Source organism: Poecilia reticulata, linkage group LG13 (assembly GCF_000633615.1).
Source record: "Poecilia reticulata strain Guanapo linkage group LG13, Guppy_female_1.0+MT, whole genome shotgun sequence".
Taxonomy (NCBI): Eukaryota; Metazoa; Chordata; class Actinopteri; order Cyprinodontiformes; family Poeciliidae; genus Poecilia; species Poecilia reticulata.
Window position 1 is genome coordinate 29,637,616 of NC_024343.1, and position 15,431 is coordinate 29,653,046.

Consider the following 15,431-nt stretch of genomic DNA (forward strand, 5'->3'; position numbering starts at 1 on the left):
TCCCCCCGAGGACAACCAGGCGGGCGGCCAGCAGATGTGGCAGGACTGCGGCATTTCAGAGAGGATGTGCTTCACCAGACAAGAATGTGGTCAACTCTGTCTCCACGCAGCAGAACCGTCCGTCCTTCATGGTCTCATTCACGCCGCGCCATGCTTGTTTTTGCAGTTCGTCTCATCTAGGATGGCGTAAAACAGAATGACTTGGAGGCCAAGTTCAAATGTCTTCTTCAAAGTTTGGGACTTTAATCAGTTTCCAGTCACTGTCTGCCAGTCGTGGGAAACTCCTGCTCCACCCTGTGATTCAGGAGTTTGTGGAGCCACCTTTCAGCTTTCAGCAGATGTTCTCAGTCTGGCTTCATTCATCCCTTTGTGGAGGATATCTGGTCTGCTTCACTTCATTGAGGTTTGCAGACATTAAGAGAGTATTCACAGTCTGGTAGAAGTTGCTACATTTGTTACATTTTCAGCTGCTGCGGTTCAAAAAACCGAACCTTTTGAAAAACCTGTTCCCCTCCTCGCCTGTGGGGGCGCTGCATTAAGAACCACTGACGGAAACAACGCAGAAACCTCTGAAGACGACACTGAGCGCAACTTCCTTCACAAACTGTGAACACAAAGTGGCGTCAGATTTTAGGGGTTGTAGGATTTCTCTTTGGTCCTTTCTCCCACGTTTGTTTTGGTTGTGTTTACCCAGAATGCCTTGCGTAGAAGTCCACTTCCTGCTTTTGGAGCGGTCTCCGGTTCGTTTGGCGTTCACCAATGCATTCAAACCGAACCAGAGTTCACTTCAACTGAATCAAGACAGGACCAGAGTTAGACGGCTCCAATAGCAGGAAGTGGACTACAGCGCAGGGCATTCTGGGTAAAAACGACCCAACATGTCTAGCGCTAGCAGAAGAAATGGCTCCCATTTTAGCTGTTATTGATTTTCCCTTACCTGCTCTCTTCCCCAGCTGCATCCAATAAAAAAATAGTTTTGCTTTATTGACAAAAACAATTTCTATTATTTCCAAATTTATATGTTTTGGATCTACCAATAAGTCACATCGTTTTCCAGCAAACCATTTAACTTCAGTACTTTTCTCATTTAATTACAGCTTTGCAGCCTTTATTGTTGAGTAAATACAAAAACACACACAGTATTTATTTTTTTCTTCCTTACTTTGGTTGGCCCACAAGTCTTTTAAACTTGATGTGACAAAAAGTTTGGACACTCCTAATTTAGAGGTTTCTCTTGAACCCGATGGAAGCTACAACTTTGATTTCCCCAATTACGGCTCAAAGCCGCAAAGAAAAAACTGAACCAAGCAGAGAACTCAACTTTTCTTTTTTGTTTTTTAAGAAAAACCATAATTTCTTTCCAAAATATTAAGAAGTATATCCATAAATCTTCACATGACAAGCTGAGGTTTCCAGAAACATCCAGTTAAAATGTTCTGAGCTCGTTCTTTTCGTGCTGGACCTCCGTATTACATCATGGCGGCGGTGGGACTCATGTCGTTTTATGAAGCAGTAAAACTGTTTGTTTTTTTTAAATACACGCTTCTTGGCTGTCTTATCGGGAAATATCTGTGTTAACATCTTTTAATTTAACACATCACTTCACTCTGCCCTCAATGTTGTCTTATTCTGCAGTTCATATTACATCTGTTTGTCGTCCAGCTGAATCCTAAATTTAGCACTTTCCTCTGATTCAGCGAAGAAAAAAAACGAGCTACGTTTAAAGCTGTTACTAATTAGAGGTTTCTCGTCAGTCTGGGGTTGCCTCCAGTATAAGCGCAAGTTTATGGACTGCATGCATGGCGGCAGCGCTGAGCCTCGGCCTCTAATGGTGCAGCCTGCAGGCCCGAAAATCTGCCAGATTTCACTGCAGAAGCTTTTTTTCCCCACTGAATGTGATACAGGTCTGTGACTTTGCACATCTGGTGCACAGTTCTCATGGACATACAGTAGTGTGCAAAAGTTTTAAGACACTTCATATTTCTGTCTGTCTTTTTAAATGGTTTCTGCAAAGATAGAAAATTACTGAAAAACCAGGAAAACAATTGAGCCGCAATGCTTTTCAAACATTCTCAAAATATTTAAACATGATCATATTACAATATAAACTTTAATGTATTTTTTAAGTATTTTATCAGGAAACTCAAAGAAAACCAAAAGGGAACAGAATAGAGTCCAGAGACAAATTAGCTGAAAGTCTAGCATTAGCTAATCTATCATTATTGTGTTGACGCATGTTGAGTAACATTAACTTAATCCATACTAGCTATAAAGATAATGTTAGCCAAAATGCTAACATTTAGTGATAAATGGTGAGGGCACGCTAGCTAAAAATTTAGTTACTCTAACCCTAAAGCATTATAAACAAACAGTCTGCTAATGTCAAAGCACTACACTAACACATTATTTAGCAGAAGCTAATGCTAAAATGCTAACTTAAACTATGCTTACACCCATGTTCTATAATGTCTTTATGTATTGTATTCATGTTTATATCTTGTTAACTTACTCGATTCAGTAATATGATTTAAGTTTTTGAATTCAAATTAGCTAAAAAGCTAATGTTAGCATAAGTGCTAACATATAGTGATAGCAAGTGACAGGCTTAATAGCTTAAAAAGTTAGTTGCGCTAACCCTAAAGCATCATAAATAATCTGCTCTGCCAAAGTTAAAGCGCTACGCCAGCACATTATTTAGCGGAAGCTAATGCTAAAATGCTAACTCCAACCACGTTTATACCCATGTTCTACAATGTCTTTATATATTGTATTTATATCTTGTTCTCTGTCGTCTGTGTTTTATTTGGTTCCTGTATTGTTTCTTGGTTGAAATGAAGTTTTTGGGCGGGAAAAGTACAGAGAACTGAGGAGAGGAAATGGAGCTGCTGCATGTGTCTTCACCCACTTCAAAATAAGAGCATGAATATAAACATCCAACCGCCTGAGGAATTCTTAACAGTCGATCACCAAAACTTCAACACAGATGTTGAACTTTATTCAACTAAAAGTTTAGAAATCAGCCAAGTAAATTAGGAGAAGCTAGGTGCGCTAAATGTTTTCAAAGTTAGCAGAAAGCGCTAAATGAAAGATTAGCTCCACGGTTAGCGCTTTAGCAAAATGGTGCCCACAGCTGGTAATAAAAATGGCCTCATTAGCAGCTTTTAAGTTGTAAAAGCCTCTTTACTAAGAGTCGAAACATCTTGATTTAAAACGTTCAAGTCCTGGAAACTGAGAATCTTATCCAAAATGTTGAAGTTTATGGTTCCAGCTTGTCGGAGGGAACTCGGTTGTTACTTTTTGCTTGTTGTGACACTTTCGTGTTATGAGTTTTGTTTTCTTGTTTCGTTTGTTTCTGGGGAAACTCAGAGGTCTTGACCTTGCCTGGCCTTCGTTTTCAATTTTCTTGGAAGTGATGGAATTTCTAAAAAGTTTCCCCTCAGCCTGCAACTTCAATAATAGATGAAGCAGCGACATCATCCTGACACCCTATACGTCCCTCTCTCAGATTCAGCCATTCGCCCGGTGGAGCGCCAGCGAGGAGGTGGAAACGCAGATGAATAATTTAAAGTGTAGTTTGACTGAATTTCTCCCCGCTGGTGCTCCAGCTGCTTTCAGTCCTTCTCGGTGAGACCAGCAGCGAAGACCGGAAAGGGGAAACGCTACCAGCACTTCTGATTCCAGGCTACCAGCGATGGCATCACTCAAAGCCTTTAGGACGACTCCATATGTCTGCTTCCTCCTCTGCTGCCTCGCACTTCCTCTACAAGGTAAAGGCTCTTTGTTGAGAAAACTCATATTTTGCATGTTTTTGTAGTTTGATTTGCGTTTCTAATGGTTCACGAAAACATCTGAAGAGCTTAAAAACCACGCAGCCTTTTTTTTTTTTTTTTTTTTTAGCAAAACGTTAATGGTGGTTAATGGTTATGGTGTCTGAAAAATGAGCCATTTCCAAAACTTCAGGAATGTACGATGGTATATTAGGGCCATTTTATATTGAAAAAAATTAGTACATTTCCACTAAAAAACTGAAATTTTGTGAGAAGTTTTCTAGAAAAAACAAGGATATTTACGAGCTCAAAAAGACGAAAATTTGCGAGAAAAAAACTCAGGAATTTTGAGCTTAATCTCAGAACATTTCTAGAAAAAACTTGGAAATAACTGAATTTTTAAAGTTTTTTCCTAAACTTTTACAGAAATTTCAAAGTTTTCTAGAAAATTTCAGAGATTCTTAACAGAAATTAAGTCATATTAATTGCCTTAATAAATCATTGTAGAAATGTAACAGCCAGCAGACTCTGCCCAGCTTGTTACCTAGCAACAGGAGGGAAGCCCTGCCCGTTACCTAGCAACCTAAGCTAAGTTCCAGAACATTTGGTCAGCTGGCTTTTATCACCGTATGTCTGCTAGAAAGAGAAGTGTTTTGTTGACTTAGCATCCAGAAACCACTTGCCACTTTCTTGTTGCTTGTGCAGGAGGCTCTACTAATGCTTTTTAAAGATGTACATTTTGTAATCCAGCAGCCATTGTCATATGCCAGTGTAAATGTTAAGGGTGTAGCCAGCAGCAAGTTATTTGGATTTAAAGTGACAAAACAGCTCAAAATAGGCAGAACTGACCAGACTAAAATTTTATTATCTAAGAATGAGTGTGTGTAAAAAATGTAAAAACATATTTTGTATCACCTAAATACCTATCCTAACCTGTTGGCATAAGCATAATAGATCACTGATAACAAAGAGCTTCAGCTGGAGACAAGCTGAAACTGGTATTTGTTTTTTTTCCTTGATTGGTATTATTATTTTGTCAGACTGCTGAGTGAAGCCAGAGAGAGTCATAAAATTCACCCCATCAAAGATCCCAGAGGCTGAAAACTGTCTTTAAGTTCCTGTTGTTCGTCCCGAAACACAGAAGTGAATAAACCTGTCAATCCGGAGGCTGTTTTCTTGTCTTTCTTTGTTGATAATTACAGTAATTGACTCCAGCCATCTTGTCTTGCAGGTTTGAAGATATTTGACCCGGAGGAGGTGGAATACATTCGCTCCAACGCCACTGGGACTGCAGGAGGCTCGGTCACCTTGGACTGCGGCTCCGTTATGCCCGCCATCTACATCTGGGGGTTCACCAAACCGGGAACCGACAACAACGTGGCGGTGGCACACAACTACGGACAGGGCCCCAAGGTCCAGCCGCAGGCCGGCAGCCTGGGCAGCATCCAGCTGCGGGATGACGCCCCCGCTTTGGTGGTAGAGGACTTGCAGAAGGACGCAGCCGGGATGTACACCTGCCAGGCTCTGTACGACACCGACGAAGGAGCCAGGATTACCTTCTACTTCACCCGACTGGAGGTGGAGGACCAATAACGAGTTTCCCCAACATCAACAAGCAAAGCTTGGTCACATTGTAAAGCATTTAAAGAGCCGGCAGGTGACTAAAGGCGATGAAGACCCCTTAACTCAAAAATTGAAGACTGCTTGAGCAGTTTGTGGAGGTGGAAAACTGGTTAAAAAAAAAAAAAAGAAACTTTATAGACACGTTGCTTGCAGAGATTCTGCACTTGCGCACAGAGAGCAAAAAGACAAATCCTTTTACGTGCCGCCCATAGCCGCGCTGCCACAGTAAAACAAAACCGTGAACTAAATGAAACCTGTAGATGGTGGTATGGTTAACTTAGTGCAGTGCGCCACAGCAAACAGGAAAATAACGCAGAAAAAAATCACTGAAAAAGAACTCAAAACCTCTCAGTATTCTTCTTTTCTCTCTGTGTCGGCTACGCTATGCAGACCCGTTGCCATAGCAACTGACTGACAACAACGGCGCTAATGTATCAGTACTCAACACCAAAAAACACTCAAACATTTCCCAGACAAAGCAGATCATTCAGTTCGTTTCAGTTTGATGTTTTCAGGCTTGATGTTTTATTATTAATAAATTATCTCTGTGGTAGATTAGCTACCGTTGCTGTTAGCTAAGCTAACAGCAACGGTAGCGGTTGTGGTTGGTAGTGGTTGATTAGCTAATTTAAACATGTGCTTGGCTGATGACCTGTTGGAAAATTTGTCCTTTTGTCGCCTTTTTAATTATGTTTTCTAAATGAACTGAAACCACAGAGTTCCACAGCACATCTATATGTTAAAGTTGTCAAAGTCAAGCTAGCATACCTGAAATATTTCCCTCTAACTCGCCTTTGTTTGCAATTAAAACTTTTTCCTGACCTTATCTAGTTGTCATAGTGTTGACAATTAGTAGAAAAGCACTACATCCATTATTCTTGTACATTATGTGTATATTAAGGATTTAGTGCGTTATGTTGACAACAGCTAAAACCAATGCTAGTCATCGTCGGCTAGCAGTTTTGACGTCACGCTGCAACGTGTCTGCAGTTGAATCTGCAGTTACTTCACACAAACTGAACAAAGTAGACTCAAATTTGTTTCCGCTTCAGTTTGAAAAGATCATAATTCGTCTAGATCAGTGTTCAGCTCTGGGAATCTCCCCAGTGCTGCATCAAAAGACAAACAAGCACCAAAAAAACTTCAAACCGAAACACAATGTAGACGCACAGCTCCTCTTGAGCCGTATTTTTAAACATTTTTTTTACTTGAGCTATCTGAAGCAACATTAAACGGAGCCAGAATTTAAGTTTAAGGGTGTGGTGACAATCTATTTTCCTTTAAAGTGATTAATTAATCTCTGAATGCAGTTTTTATGGCTTTTTCCTGGATGTTTACACATCTGTTGAAAGCAGCTAAATCATGGAAAATATGGGTCTGGCTTTGTAAAGAAAGACTTGCGTTAAACGTCCTGCTAGCTGAAGCTTAATGCAGACTGACGCGCTTTGATCAGTGAAGACTGCACTATTGTCTCCTGCAGACATGCAGGTTGTGGTTTCAGTTTCAAAGCTTTTCCCAGTCCTGACTATTGAAACCACCTGGACGGTGGATTCATTAGAGAAGACTGTTGTTTTCCACACATACATACCGCTCATTAGTGCTTTTTTGTCCTAATCGCTCTGCAGTGTCTGTTTTTTTTATGTGTTTGACTGAATGTTGTAACATTCATTGTAGTTGAGATTTAATCTGAAGAAACCAAATTCTGGAAACTTTTTGATAATGCATGCTGACGGAAATCTTTGCGCACAACACAAATGTTTTCCTGAGCAATTAGTGTGTTTTACATAAACTGTTGCTTATTTTTGTGATGAGTGAATAAATAAATGTGAAAAATAAAAAGTCTTTAGGTTTTTTATATTTATATAGGATTTGAATGTTGCCTTTTTATTAGCTCCAAACCAGAATCATCAGAATTTATTGAAATAAAGGCTTAAAGTTGATCATGAACTTGATACTGAAGGTCACTGGGATTACAGGCGACACATTTATGCATCGTTTAATCAGCCTGATTATGGACGATAATTCTGACAATCAGACAACAATTACCACATTCTGCAGATATTTCATCCATCCATCCATTTTCTTACACCCTTGTCCCTTATTGGGGTCAGGAGGGTTGCTGGTGCCTCTCCAGCTAACGTTTCGGGCGAGAGGCGGGGTCACCCTGGACAGGTCGCCAGTCTGTCGCAGGGCAACACAGAGACACACAGGACACACAACCATGCACACACACACTCACACCTAGGGGCAATTTGGAAAGACCAATTAACCTGACAGTCATGTTTTTGGACTGTGGGAGGAAGCCGGAGTACCTGGAAAAAACCCACCATGCACAGGGAGAACATGCAAACTCCATGCAGAAAGACCAGGGCCGGGAATCGAACCCAGAACCTTCTTGCTGCAAGGCAACAGCTCTACCAACTGCGCCACTGTGCAGCCCGCAGATATTTCAATTAAGCCTTTTTTATGCAATGTAAGAAATACATGAAAAGATGAAAATAAATAATTGAAACATTATTTAAAGTTAGAAAATAAACCTAGCGTTCCTTCAGTGAATGCTTTGTAACTTAAAACTTTGAGAAAAGAACATGAAAAGTCCAGCCTTTCTGCTTCACTTAACGTAAAGGCTGTGTTGTAATCGTGTTGTAATCTGTATTAATCTGATTATTTTTTAGATTAACCAATTAATAACAGGATCACAAGAGATGACAAATAAGTTTGTTCTTTTATCAAATTTGTTTTTCTGAGTCTGTAACTTCATCGGTTACTAAATTAAATGACAATTATTTCATTTATCGATTAATCATGAATAATAATGTGTCATCAGTTTATTGAAGGTTTCAGTGACCAATTTATCGTGCTTAACCGTCTCAGTCCTAATTTAAATGTCATTAATTTATTAAAATGTAGAGAATTTTTAAAGTCTCAATTACAAAATGTTTTTGGACACTTTTGGCTTAATTACTGCTCTGACTGTTCTTTTAGCAAATGGCCTTTTTTGAGTCTGTAAACTATAGTTAACAATTAGTTGACAATTCAACAATCGATTAATCATGATTCATCAATTCAGCTCTATGGTTTTTAGTGCTTGGCTTTTATCCAACACCAACATGTTTTTTTTTTTTTGTGGTTTGGGACGCGTCAAGGAAATAAAAAACGTTAAATCTGGAAAGCCAGCGACAGACTGGTGGATTCATGGGTTTCTTTCATTCATTCATTCATTCATTCATTCTGGGCGTGCTGGGAAGAGAATGGTGGGCGGACTGGTGTTAACAGGTCGGATATGCAGCACAAGGGGGCAAAATTCCTGTCCGGACAATGAGTTTTCTTGTTCCACTGGGCTTCTTAATGAAGGGGTGTAGCCGTGTGGGTGGAGGGGGGCATGCAGGGCTGAAGCAGAGTGCCGACTGACGGATGTGGGAGATGGAGAAGCGGCTCATTTTGGAGACAACCTCGGGCCTTATCTCGGTCTCATCAGGCCGCGCTGCATCTTTCAGCATCTTCCCTTTCTTAGACCATTTTTCTTTCATTTCTGGCTCCACTTTTGACCTCATTGTTCGTTTTTTGTGAGCGGTCGTTCACATTTCCAAATATATGCCATCTCCTGTGTTAAATTTTGAGTCTTTATGTAATGATCGTAACATTGACAATAGTATAAATAATGTTCTCTCGTTAGTCAAACATTAATTACACAAATGTCCCTTCTTTAAAACCATCCCTAACTTTATACAGTGAAAGAATGAGTTAAATTTGTCCTTATTTTTTTGTGAAGTCAAAAAAATGCTTGAAAATTTTTCAATTCATTTTGTTTTGTTCTTGTTTCACTGCAAAAATGTAGTTTGAACACATACTTTATATGTTATGGCACATTTTTAAATGTTGATTGTATACGTTTATATTAATAAATAATTTTTTTAAAATTGCCTGAGTGAACCACGAACAATCCTCAAAGTGTCCAGTGTGTGTAGTAGAGCCCCCCCGCCATTTTTTTTATACATTTGGGGATTTTTTTGTTTGTTCTCTTTAAAAAAAACAAAAAAAGAAGAAGAGTAAAAGCATAATGTATACGCTATGGCACATTTTTGATGTTGATTGTACATGTTTAAATTCATAAATACTAAAAAGATTTACTGTGTGAATCGCAAACAATCTACAAGTGTCCCGCATGCGCAGTAGAGGACGCAGTAACGTCACACGTCGCGCGCGTGCTCAGTGTTTGCGGAAGTAAACATGGATTGTAACGGTGGAGCGTAGTTTACGATTTTAGAGTTGTTGTCCAGCACATGAACAACTTGACCCGCATTATCATTCTTTATGATTGTTGTTTTTCTTCCCGCTTCCGTATATCAGGACGCCGAACGACGTCATTGATACTCGACGTCGAGTATCAATGACGTAAAGATCGGGTGAATTCGACCCCGTCGAAAAGATCAGATACTATCAAAAATCCCATCAGACTGATGAAAAGATCAGATACAGGTTAACAATCGGATTTGTGTCACTTAAGGCTGAAGTATGTAAAAAAACATTTCAGAACTGAATCCTTCAGTTCCTGGGGAAGAAAAGTTTTTTTGTGTGTGTTTTGTTTTGTTTTCCCCTTCCAGCCCTAATGGCACCGCTGCTGCCGCCGCCATCAGATCTGAAAATAACAGCCGGAAGAGACCGCGCCGCGCCGCGCCACAGCACAGTCTGTCCAGGAATATGTACCATGACTGAGGGGAGAGGATGCCAGGCGAGCCGGGTCTGGCACCGAACCGGGGCAGACAGGCTCCGAGCGTTTGGAAAGCCCGAACCGCGGTCGTCCTCAGTGAAGCACAGCGAGGTCTATCATCACACTGCAGGCAAAAAAATCAAGTTTGAGAGTTTTTTTTAAAGGGTAAGTTCACTTATTACCCTACCATGATGCTGCCACGTCCTTGTTTGACAATGGGAGTGGTGTGCTACTCTAGTAGAGTGGGTTTGTTTACAGTATCTCAAGTTCAAAGGTCACCGCATCAAGATTCTCAACCTATAGAAGGGAACAAAACTGGTGGAAAAAATTAGAAATTTAGGGTGAAAGATTTCTCCATCATTCTGAGATTAAAGAATATAAGTTGGCATACTGAGGAAAGAGAATTATGGGAATAAAATTATTTTGAGAAATTAAACAAAATTTTGACAGTGATATGAGAATTTAGATTTTTTTTTTTTCCCCCACCAGAATTCAGATTTTTTAATCTGAGAATTATGAAACTTAAACTCAGATTTCTGGGGCTAAAAATATACAATGGTGGCAAAAAAAAAAAAAAAAGACAAAATACTGAAATTAAAAATGTGACTTTCCAGATTAAAAACCAGAATTATAGGTGAAAAAAGAAATTTTAATACTAAATAAATAAATTCTTGGGGAAAATCTCAGAATTCTCAAATAAAGAATAAGGTCAAATTTTGACTTTAAGTTTAAAGTCAGATTTCTGACAGGAAAAAAAGTCAAAATACTAAAATTAAAGTTCGAATTCAAAGATTAAAAATTAGAATTCTGGGGGGAAAAACAGGTCAAAATTCTGGAAAAACTATTTTAAAATTCTGAAATTACAGTCAAAGTTATTACGGGAAAAAAAATCTTAATTCTGATTTTTTTCCCCTGAGCTCCGAGATCAAAATCAGAATTCTGGAGAAAAAAAGTCAGAATACTGAGATTGCAGTCAATGGCTGTGGAACCTCTCGATGTGATAATATAAAGGATTCTCCATAAAATCAAGACCCTGCTTCTTAGGAAAACAGAGTGTTCAGTCAGAGGCTTCCTCAGATTCACTCTGACACAGACTGCTACAGGAGATGTTTGAAGAATTTGAATTCATACGAGTTACAACAACATTTAGTTTCCCTTTGGGATCAATGCAGTATTTTTGAAGTGAATTGACGTAAGAATTTGTGGGAGTCAAAATTTTGAGATTAAAAGGGAGAATTTGGACAGTGGAAGCCAGATTTCTGAGATTAAAATCATATTTTTTTCTGTCAGTGGTCCTAATCCTCTTCTGTAAAATCTTCATACTTAATTTGCGGTCTTTCCGTCCGCTGGTTGCAGATTTGCCGTGTAAACAGAGATTACATCCTGTAAAACTCCAGATTAGCATCAGACATTGGGCTTCACTGTTAGCGCAACCGCTCCACTTCTGCAACAGATTGGGGTCAAAAGGTCAGCGCTGCTCTCAAAGCCGCCGTGCGTTTTGCGGAAAGTGATGAGCTATCGAGTATCCGGCGAAGCGCGGTGCAGCTCGCCGGACCCGAACAGAGCAGGGAGTGTTCCCGGAGTTCAAAGGTCACCGCATCAAAGGCCTGGACCGAGGCCGGGGACAGAAGGACATTCTGAGAGGACGGACGTTTGTCTCCCATATCTTCTTTTTATATTATTACAAAACTTTACACAAACAGTCGCTAATCTCCACAGCTTGGAGCGGGACACAAAGGGACAAAACAACAAAAATAAAAAGTATTTCTCATCCAAAAGGCATAAATAATATAAAAGGCAAACTTTTTTCTTTTAAACAGATACATTCATATGAAATAATATTTTACTACTACAAAAAATAAATAAGTCTTCTAAAGAGTTCTTGGTGTTTCATGGGTTTTCCCTCGGGTGGGATTAGGAGTTTTTGTTTCGTTTCCATCTCCGAGTCTTTTCAATCCTTAACATCCATTTTGTCTCAGTCCCGTTTCACCGTCACATTTAGTGTCTCTGTCTTCCTCCCAGTCCTCCCAGTGTTCCCGCCGGCTGGGCTCAGGCCTCCTGCGGGCCGGCCGGGATCAGCTCTCCCACCAGGCTGCTGCTGGAGATCCAGCCGGGCTTCTCGTCGCAGTCCAGGTCCGGCAGGCCCAGCCCGTCCCAGGAGGACACCACCTGGTCCTCCGTCTCCACGCTGTCCTCCGGCTCGTCCTCCGCTGCAGAAACCGCAAACAGAGAGGGAGGTGAGACGGCTTCCAGTTTGTACTTCAAAAAAAAAAAAAAAATTAATTAAATAAAAAATAAATAAAAAATTAATATATACTGCTCAAAAAAATAAAGGGAACACTTAAACAACACAATATAACTCCAAGTAAATCAAACTTCTGTGAAATCAAACTGTCCACTTGGGAAGCAGCACTGATTGACCCGACGAGGGTCCCTGTTGTCAATCAGTGTTGCTTCCTAAGTGGACAGTTTGATTTCACAGAAGTTTGATTTACTTGGAGTTATATTGTGTTGTTTAAGTGTTCCCTTTATTTTTTCGAGCAGTGTATATATATATATATATATCTACAGCAAATCAAAAAATAACTCCAAATATTAAAAGAAACGATTTTATTTAATTGTTTTTCTTGTCACAACATTTGATTATGTTTTGTTTTTTGCATCCATTTAATATATGCCTCCTTGTTTTGATTTGTTTATTTTGTTTTTGTTTGTTTTTGTTTCTCCTACTTTGTAGATCTTTTTGTTGCTCTGTAAAGTTTGTTCTGTGAGCACTGGAGAAAAGAGGACGGATTCTGGAGAAGCTCATGGTGCAATTTGTGGCTTTGCTGCAAAGTTTGTCTGCAAACATGAGAAATGCTGATATAAAACCGCAGTGGTGACAGTTCACTGCTGAACTATGAGAGCCTTGTAGCTCTTAAAGGGGCGGCGTCATAAAAATAAAAAAAAATCAACTTCTTTTGCGCTTTACTTCATGCTAATGTTATTCCCTCATCTGAAACAAACATGGAGTGTTGTTTTGATTCTTTCCTGCATGTGTTAGACATACTTTAATCTCCACGGCAAACATTCAGCCGTGCAAAACGCCTGATTGGTCCAAACTCCACACCCACTCGGCTCCTTCAGACTAGCCAGCAGCAATTAGTGGAGCTACTTCTCACTGAAACGCTGGAAAAATGTTAAAGGGTTAGTAGAGGAGCCATGTTGGGATGGAGTTTTTAAAGAGACAGAGGCCCAATTTCAAGGCATTAAATCAGGAAGGAAAATTTCTTTTAAGTCATATTTGATATGTACATAACCTGAAGGTAAAATAGATACTTTATCGAGCTACAACATGGCACTGGAAAAGACATAATGCTTCCCCTTTAAAACAGCAGTTTTAGACTAACATTGAAAAGTATTTACACCCTTCACAACAAACATGAATGCAGTGTGTTGGCATTAGCTGTGGACAAAGTCTTCACTGTGGTGTTTTGGTCTCAACTTTATTTCAAAGGATAATTTTGTTTACAGAAACTTAATAATTAATTTTATTTGCTGTTCCGTTGATTTATTTTGGATATTTAAAATGTCGTCCAGTTCCAGTGTTAAATGTTCAGTAGGATTTAAAGTTTATTGGTCTTGGAGATTGTGTTCTTGTGTTATTATGCCTCTATTACCATTATATTACTTGAAAATTGTCTCAAAACGACAATATTATCGTATAACTTCTGGGACCCAGCCATGACAGACCAAAGTGCTTTTAGAAATGTAAAATAAATAAAACTGAAACTGACAAAAATGTTCCTATTGGTCAAACGTGTAAAAAAAAAAAAAAACCCTGAATCAAATGGTTCAGAAAGAACAATTAGGAATTCTAAATAAAAAGTTTATTAAATAATAAAGCATAGAATTAGACTGAATAGATCTGCCTATTGTCACAGCCGGCAGATCTAGAATATTTTTTCCAATATCGAACCGACACAGATATTAATATCGTATCATATATGTCTACTTTATAGTTTCTGATCCACTTTCTTCACCAATCTGAGCCCAGATGGACAACATTTTATTTAATTTCCCTTCAGGATCATTGAAATATTATTGAATTTGAACAAATATGCTTTAAAATAATAATAATAATAATAATAATAATAATAATAATAAATGAGTCACCGGTGCTGTCCCCCGGAGAGTTTTCAGTGTTCCGGATCAGACAGCAGGAATGCTGGGAAGGCGAGGACCCTCTGTTCCCGTCCGGCGGCTGGAAGCCGGCGCCGGGGTCGGACCCGCGGCACTGCGGGGAAACCTGGCCCAGCGGAACCATCTCCAGCCCGTCCTGGTGGCACGGCGCCACGCGGTGCATCAGCGGCGCAGCGCCGTTGGTTTTATTGTAGCATCTGGTCGGAGACGGAGAGACGGGATCAATACCAAAACTAATCAGGAACGGATCCAACCCCGCTGACCAAACCGTGACACGTTGTGGTTTCTAAGTTTCCGAGCTCGACGGCGCTTCATCGGTACACGATGTGATTGTGACGCCGCCCCCTCCGACTCCCCAGCAGCCGGAGGTAAATAAACACAGAGCTCATTAGGTCCACCGGCTGGATGCACACAGAGTAAACTGTGATGCTGGAGACTCTTAAACACATAAACAGGGCAAACAGGAGGCCGGAGCTGCATCTCTGTCTGGTGCGCGAGTCCGTTTGGGCCTCAGAAGCCCAATCTGTCAGCTCCGCATTATAAAATGTGAGGAATGTTTAAAATCTTAACCAAGACTAACAGTTCTGCATCATTTAAACGTTTTCAGATTATTTATTTTTCCCCGGTAAAACTGCAAACCATCAGACAATGTGGAGATTTGAAGTTGCAGACCAAATATTTTAAATCTGAAAAGTGTGGCATGGTCTCCTGTACGTCAGTATATATTACCGAATTAGACGGGGCCCAATTAGCCGCTAATGCTAGCGACGAGCATCTGCAAGCGCAATTACAAATGGGAAGCATCTGTCACTTATTTCTTATTTGATTTCTATAAAAAATGAAGAATATTTCAGATGTTTGGTGTTTAAAATATGTATTAGACATAAATCTATAAACTGTTCAGCTTCTGTCAGTTTTCTTAAGATGCAACTGAAGATTTAAAAAATTCCTAATTTATTTCAGATTATTAATTTAATTTCACCTAATTGCCGCTTTAGGAGCCATAGTTCGTTCAATACTTTATGATGTATTGTATCTTATTTGATGACAAACGAGGCAATTAGTCCCGTTTTTGTCGTTTGTTGATTTTCCAGAAACTACCGTGGCTGCAGTTCGTCCACAACAAAGGAAAAATAACGCAGAAAAAC

The 15,431-nt window shown here is 39.7% G+C and overlaps 1 protein-coding gene across 1 annotated transcript in view; it reads right to left on the bottom strand.

Annotated features, from left to right (window-relative positions):
- Nucleotides 1-11,749: 11,749 nt before the first annotated feature.
- Nucleotides 11,750-15,431, bottom strand: part of cdon (cell adhesion associated, oncogene regulated) — a 64,160-nt gene continuing 60,478 nt past the window's right edge. The window contains exons 18-19 of the mRNA XM_008426440.2: nt 14,257-14,480; nt 11,750-12,311 (exon numbers count right to left, since the gene is read on the bottom strand). Coding sequence (XP_008424662.1) covers nt 12,151-12,311; nt 14,257-14,480 — 385 coding nt within the window. The 3' untranslated portion in view covers nt 11,750-12,150. The remainder of the gene's footprint in view (nt 12,312-14,256; nt 14,481-15,431) is intronic.